General features: G+C 35.9%; 1 protein-coding gene across 1 annotated transcript; it reads right to left on the reverse strand.

The window, feature by feature from the left end:
- Window positions 1–218: 218 nt before the first annotated feature.
- LOC116122072 (putative calcium-transporting ATPase 13, plasma membrane-type) lies at window positions 219–2,488 on the reverse strand. Its single transcript, XM_031407990.1, has one exon. It carries the CDS (start codon window positions 2,462–2,464, stop codon window positions 416–418), a length of 2,049 nt encoding a protein of 682 aa, XP_031263850.1. The 5' UTR covers window positions 2,465–2,488; the 3' UTR covers window positions 219–415.
- Window positions 2,489–7,601: the final 5,113 nt, after the last annotated feature.

A 7,601-nucleotide genomic window follows, 5' to 3' on the forward strand; every position in this document is an offset into this window, starting at 1 on the left:
CGGCCTGAGTAGTACTTGTATTTGGTTAATCATATGTTTCAGTAAATTGAGTGTGAAATTAGTTATTGAGCAGATTATGTTTGTGAAAAGCACCCACCAGATGATATATTCGAGTCTGGAAGAACTTATGATGCATTCGTGTATTGGTGATCCTGATATAGATATTGGATGCCTGTCTGGGATTGAAATAGTATTCAAATTTAACATTAAAAGTCCAGGGAAATATGTCCTATAATAATACCCTGAAAGCGAGTACATTTATTGAAATGTAAGTTGAAACAGCAAAATAAATACATTACTTTTTGAGTACACTTCACGAGCAAAGATGAGAAACTGTTTGCCAATAATAATTCAGGCTGTGACAATAATAAATTGTTCAATTTGCAGATGCTCCTTGCTTGGAAAAGAAGAGAAATTATTTTGCAGAAACCGGAATCCACTTCACGAGCCAACCAATCAACCAGGACATAGCAGCAATGCAAACACAAACACCCCATTGCTCCAAATTCAGCCTCTTAGTATTGGCAAAATTATTCAGAAACTCCACCATCAAGACTTGCAGAATTAGTGTAGTCCCAACAATCCCAATAAAGAGTTTGTTCTTGTGTAGTCCCTTGAATATATTCTTCTCCTCCAGAATCCTTGCATTAAACTCATTGAAGATCTGGCAGAAGACAAATGTGTTGAATATCAGGGTGTTCTTTATCTTCTCGTCCACGCTGAAGATGGATCTTCCATTGAACTGCAGAATTAATAGCACAATTACTTGATACAAAGCCTGAGCAACAAGGTTCCTCCACATGACCTTGGTTATGAGAGGCGCAGATCGGCCCACAGGTGGTTTGGTCATAAGTTGGTTGGTGGGTTGTTCGGTAGCCAATGCTAAAGCTCCCAAGGTGTCCATAATTAGATTCACCCACAACAACTGGACAGCAGTCAACGGAACATCACCAGAAGAAACTGCTGCAATAAAATTGATGACAAGGGCTACAACATTCACTGTGAGCTGAAACTGGATGAACTTTTGAATGTTGTTGTAGTCACACCTTCCCCACCTCAAAACAGTCACCATAGAGGAAAAGTTATCATCCAAGATGATTATGTCTGAGCTTTCCTTTGCAACTTCAGTGCCTTGGATCCCCATGGAGAGCCCAATGTCAGCTTCCTTAAGAGCAGGTGCATCATTTGTCCCATCTCCTGTAACAGCTACCACATGACCTTTTTGCTTCAAGCACTGTACCATCAAAAGCTTGTCAAAAGGGGAGGATCTTGCCATTACACTGATTTTATCGATCTTCGCCATCCTCTCTTCATCTGACTTGTCGCAGTTGAATTCTCTATCTCCTCTTTCATCTGTGGTGTTGCCTGTGAAGTAACAAATCAACATAACAAGAAGGACCATCACAGCTACTGTCAATCCAATCTTTCCGATATAGGAAGTCATCTTTTTGAGGCGAACTTGCAGTGGAGTCTGCTCATCCAAGTCACGGCTAATAGAACTCATCATCTCTCCCCATGCCGTTTTCATACCCACAGAAGTGAAGAGCATAGAACCATAACCATCTGTGACCTTTGTGCCAGAAAGCAAGAAAGGATTCTCTCTGCCATTGATCTCAACATGGTCACTTTCACCAGTCATGCTAGATTCGTCCACCTTCAAGGAGTAACCATTCAAGAACAACCCATCAGTTAGAATTTGATCGCCGATCTTCAAACACACAGTATCACCCACTACAACTTCAAAGATTGACGCGGCTTGACGCCTGCCATCTCTCACTACTTCAACTTTTATGTCACCACTCTCATCAGAAAGCTTTTCAAATTGTCTATTTTGCTTGAAGTTACTCACGGCAGAGACAATTACAATCAAAAACACAGCAAATATAATACTGCTGCCATCATACCACCCTTCTTTCAAGCCATCTTCTTTAATTCCGAAGGCTAGAGAAAGTATTGCACAGACTAGAAGTATGATAATGGTAGTATCTTTTAATGCTTCATAAACAAAACTAAGAAAGCTTTTTGCATCTGGCTTTTTATAACAGTTTTTACCAAAAACATTCGTTCTATGCAGAAGTTGAGCCTCATTACCTGGGACACCATTCTTTTCGTCGGTTCCAAGAATTGCAGCAACTTGCTTCACTCCTCCAAGATTACTCAAAGATTCGAAGTTCTTCTGTTTCACCATGGTAGTGAGTATCTTCTGATCAATGTCGAGAAAATTAACTCCAGCGTCATCATGTGGCAATGCTCTACCGATATCAATGGCAACATAAGAGAGGGACCGCAAGATTTGTTTGTTGCTGTCTAGAGCTATCTTAGACAAAGAAGCAAGAGCCCTGGTGAAGCGAATGACATCAAAAGCCAATCGCCACCTTCTTTTTTGTAGTTTTGCCAGAGCCAAGAGACTATGTTCATGGTCACATATTTCTGGTTCGTTGGGTTTTCGAAACCTCAAAGACATGGTAATGGAGGGTTGAAAAGTTCCGGAATGGTGTAAATTGGATGAACAAAAATAAATTGGTTGAACAAAATAATGGATTGAGAAGGTAACAACAAATCAATCATGAAAAATTAAGAAATAACATAGACATCAAGGTACTTTTACTTAAGTAGAAACGTCTTAGGTGAGAATATGTATCTAGAGTTCATCTATTTATAATAACTAGTAATTACATATCTTTTCCTAGAAATATTTAGTATCTTCGTAGAAACGTGTTTTTTTCATGTTATTCCTATGAAAATTGAAGGTCAGGAAAAAAACTACCTAAAATGTAGTCCTTACTTACTACGGTATCATGAAGTCCGTGTGCGTTAAATTTTGAATTCAATTTTCAGGCACACGACTATCCCAAAAAACTTAAAGTTTTGAACTTAATTTCTGGAAGTTCACAAACTCAAATTCGGATTTTTATTTTTTATATTTTAATTTGAAAATTAAAATTTAATTTTTAAATGTACTTTCCATAAACCGTAGGGGCGAATATTATTAGCCATTATTACACCAAATTTATATCCACCCATTTTCGGATTCCAGGTAATGGAGAGGCCGATTGAATTATAAGTTCTTTCATGTCCCTACCTTCATTTTCACAGATTCTTTTAAGACTTTGTGCATGGGTTTCCTCCCTTTACACCCAAATGTATGTCCTCAGCATGATTTTCCAAGAGGCTTTCCCATTGATTCTGTTATATATAGTGTTCACCTCCAGCAAGCATCAGGATTTTCATAAGAATAAATAATAAACCATGCACTTTAACTTATCAAGTCTCCTCTCAGAAATTAATTGTCACAATGCAGAAACAAATTATGAATAATTATATCATCCTCATCCTTTTCCTCTCCAATTCCTTCTCTTTTTCTTATTTCTTCCCTAGGTTTCCTCTCCTTTTACTTTGATAATGATTTCTTTTTCTCCTATTTATGGCAGTTCACTTTCTCTTTTACCTTGATTTTACGTTTGCCATTAATGTACACTTTGAACTAATTTTCCAACATAACCAATGCCCAGTTCTTGTTAAAATTTAACATCAAATATCATGTTAAACCAACCTCCTATGGATTAGCGTACCCATTTTTTCCGGTCTTTAACTATTTATTAAAGTACATTTGTTATTAAAAATATTTTAACTTTCTATTTGGTTTAAATCGAGAAAAAAAATATTTAATTTAACTGTTAAATGATGTATTTTTCTATACTGATGTTGATACACAGACTTGAAAAAAAGAAAAAGGAAAAAGAAAGTAGGACGTCTACCCAAATTCAGGGCTACGAAATTACACTGAAGAAAGCACCGACATTGACATTATAATTTATGATGCAGAGTCACATTATACCCCAGGAAATCTGGAACCATTTGCTGGTAAAATCCAAGAAAGAGGAAATGTTAGTGATGAAAGGAAGGGGTCCAGTCAGTTCATTTGATGGCTCAGCATTACTCCGGCCCCAATTACGTACTCATAGAGTGCTACATAGCAATTGGCGAAACCTTTTTAAATTCCTGTCCAATTGCCAACTTCAAGTCTACTTTACGTTATAATAATTCATTACTTCTGCAAAACTTCATGCTTGGGTCATTCAGCTGAAAGAAATATGGGAAGTCGAGATCTCTTCAAAGGTCCTTACATCACTGTGTTTCCTTTCATTAAAAAAAAAAAAAAAAAAAACATAAGAATATTAGACTGATAGACGGTGAGTAGAGTTTACGCTCAAAAGCTAGCTCAAGACTCAAATATCTAAACTTACACTCATATTTGATAGGCGGTGATTTTTATTTTTTATATTTTTAATTTGAAAATTAAGAATTTAAGTTTTAAATGTATTTTCCATAAACCGTAGGGACTAATAATTATTAGCCATTATTACACCAGATTTATATCCAACCTGAAATACCCAATTGATACCCATTTTCTTGGATTCCAGGTAATAGAGAGGCCGATTGAATTATAAGTTCTTTCATTGTCCTCTACCTTCATTTTCACAGATTCTTTACAGACTTTGTGCATGGGTTTCGTTCTCTTTACACCAAACGTTACGTCTTCATGTGTTTCACCTTCAAGAAGCAGTCAGGATTTTCAGACTGTCTTTATGGTAGTTCACTTTCTTCTTTTTTTTTTTTTTTTTTTTTCCCCCAACTATATTTTTTGTTTCCACGAAACTGGTTTATTTTTTGTTTCCACGAAACTGGTTTACTTTTGATTTACATTTGCCACTAATTTAAGACTTCGAACTAGATTTTTTATAACATAAACCAATGCCAGTTCTTGTTAAAATTTAAACATAAAATATCATCATTTGCATCCCTTTACTATTAACATTTACATTTTTCTGGAAACTTATTAAACAACCTCCTTACGGATTTTAGCTAACCCACATTTGTTCCGTCTTTTAACTATTTTAACACTTACATGTTGATTATAATGATTTTTACTTTTTATTTGGTTTAAATCGAAGAAAAAAAAGTATTTATTTTTACTGTTAATATGATGAATATTTTCTTACTGATGTTGATACAAAAGACTCGAAAAAAAGAAAAAAGAAAGTAGGACGTCTACCCAAATTCTGGACTATGAAATTACACTGAAGAAAGCACCGACATTGACATTATAATTTATGATGCAGAGTCACATTATACCCCAGGAATTCTGGAACCCTTTGCTAGTAAAATCCAAGAAAGAGGAAATGTTAGTGATGAGAGGAAGGGGTCCAGTCAGTTCATTTGATGGCTCAGCAGTACTCCGGCCCCAATTACGTACTCATAGAGTGCTACATAGCAATTGGCGAAACCTTTTTAAAATCCTGTCCATTGCCAACTTCAAGTTATTTTACGTTATAATAAGTCATTACTTCTGCAAAACTTCATGTTCGGGTCATTCAGCTGAAAGAAATATGGGAAGTCGAGATTCTTCAAAGGTCTTCATCACTGAGTTTCCTTCACTTATTAAAAAAAAAAAAAAAAAAAAACATGGGAAATATTGTGAACCGTGAATACTCATTCGCTATATGGATAGCCTGATGGTCAAGTCAGTTTGTGGCAGAATTCTCTAGGAATGAAAAGGCATCTGCAAGGGCCTAGGTTGGAAAAATTTGGTAAGCGTTCACAATGGAATTGACCACTCTTGATTGAAAGTTTGAAACGCCAACAATTTTGTGGAACTTGTGTCCCAAGAATGATTCAATTGACTTTGAAAAATTTTCCTTTATAATTTTTTGACTTTGACTCATTAATGGAAGAATAATACTAAATGTATAAACTCTTATACAAAATTTGTTCATACAAAACTAATGTGATGTAAAGTGAATAAAAGAATTTGTAGACCAACTCATAAAACACTAATTATATAGATGAATGATGTGACAATAAAAGAGTCTGTTAAGAGTTTGTATAAGTATGATATCACCACTCTAATTGAAATGCCAAGCACTTATGTTTATGGAGTTTGGCTCTCTTTGAGATTCTATTATGATATGTATGACAAGAGAGTGACATTGGATCATAAGAAATTTGGGTGCATATTAACTATTGGATCCGCAGTGTATGTATAAAATTGATTGAAGTTTCTCGGTTGGTGCCTAACAAAATCTATTTAGGACTTCCAGGATTAGGATTTAAGGTCTTCCTACCTATGAAGACTTGATGTTATTTTGTGTTTTATAATGAAAACAGGTTATAGAAATTTTATTTGCTAATTATATAATAGTTTTCCTGTCTGTACAAGCAAAATCATGCCAAATGCATGCTTGATTCCAAGAATTTAGGCATTTCAAGTGCATGTATTCAAGCGTGTTTATCCCCAGAAGATATATTATTGAATCTTGGGAGATAAAATATCCCTTTATGTATTCTACCTTAAAATGATGTTAAAAGAAAATTACTATAATATCGATAAAATGAAATTGACGGCACAGCGAAACATGCCTATAACAATGCGGAACCAACATTGCAGTAGGACTAGGCATTGTTTTAGACATCCAGGAACGGAGCGACATAGCTCCTCTAGATAAGGAAGTATCCAAAATTCCTCTAAGTTGGTGGGTTTTGACATATCACCCATTTAACTTTTCATTTTATTGAAGTCACTTTTTTTTTTTTGGCTCAAGCTCCAAATAAATTTATAACTTCACTCTTTTTCTCTCCATATATATTTGCATAATGAACACAACAAAATATATATAATTTACCATACATAATATGTATTTGCTTTAATATATAAGACTCTATGAGTTCTGCATAAGATGCTTTTTTATAAATTAATTTTTTCTTTATAGAAAATACTTTAAACCTCTTCTTAAAGACTAAAACGAGTAATACAACTGTTACAAAATGTATATACAAAGTCTTGTATACAAAATGATGTGTCACAAATTAATTGGAATAGTGAAAATATAAAGTCAACTCATTAAATAAAGATAAATGATGTGTCAATTAATAGATATTTTTGCGTCACTTTGTATGTAACCTTTGTAAGAGTAGTGTTAGGGCCAAAAAAGGTCCTCGGCCCAAATAGGATAACACATCTGACAAACAGGAAAAGCCTAGGCCCAATCCCGATGTGGCCCAAGCCAGAATTCCCCAGATGAGGCCTATTCGATATGAAGTATAGTCTGTCCATCTGGACCCAAGCCTGCTGATCCCAGCATACCTTCTGGGCCTATTGTTGAATTCAGAGCCCACGGTCACCTATGGATCACATTCCTACTCGAACTCTGATAAGGTAGTCCACCACTACCCTAACTCCTCCAACATCCGTATCCGAATCATACTCGGACTCCTTTTCACGCCAGGATAAGGGGGCCAAAGGGTACACCCCTAGGGGAAAACGATTACTATGAGAACTCCCAATCCCACCAGACAGTTACTATTTAAACATAGGCCAACCCTCTCACAAGGCAGATTACATTACACCTTCAGACTCTGGAGTTCCCGCTTGAGAACTTCGCATTACAGTCGTAGTCACAGTCCCCGACTAGACTTCTGGTAACCTTTCTCCTCTATAGCCCTCACTAAATTAGCCTCTTTCAGCCTTGCTGACTTGAGCGTTGGAGTGGCTACAGCAAACACCACCCCGGTGTTTTCTGTCGCTTCACGTTTGTTTTTCT

The sequence above is a fragment of the Pistacia vera genome, unplaced genomic scaffold (genome assembly GCF_008641045.1).
Source record: "Pistacia vera cultivar Batoury unplaced genomic scaffold, PisVer_v2 Contig131, whole genome shotgun sequence".
Classification (NCBI taxonomy): Eukaryota; Viridiplantae; Streptophyta; class Magnoliopsida; order Sapindales; family Anacardiaceae; genus Pistacia; species Pistacia vera.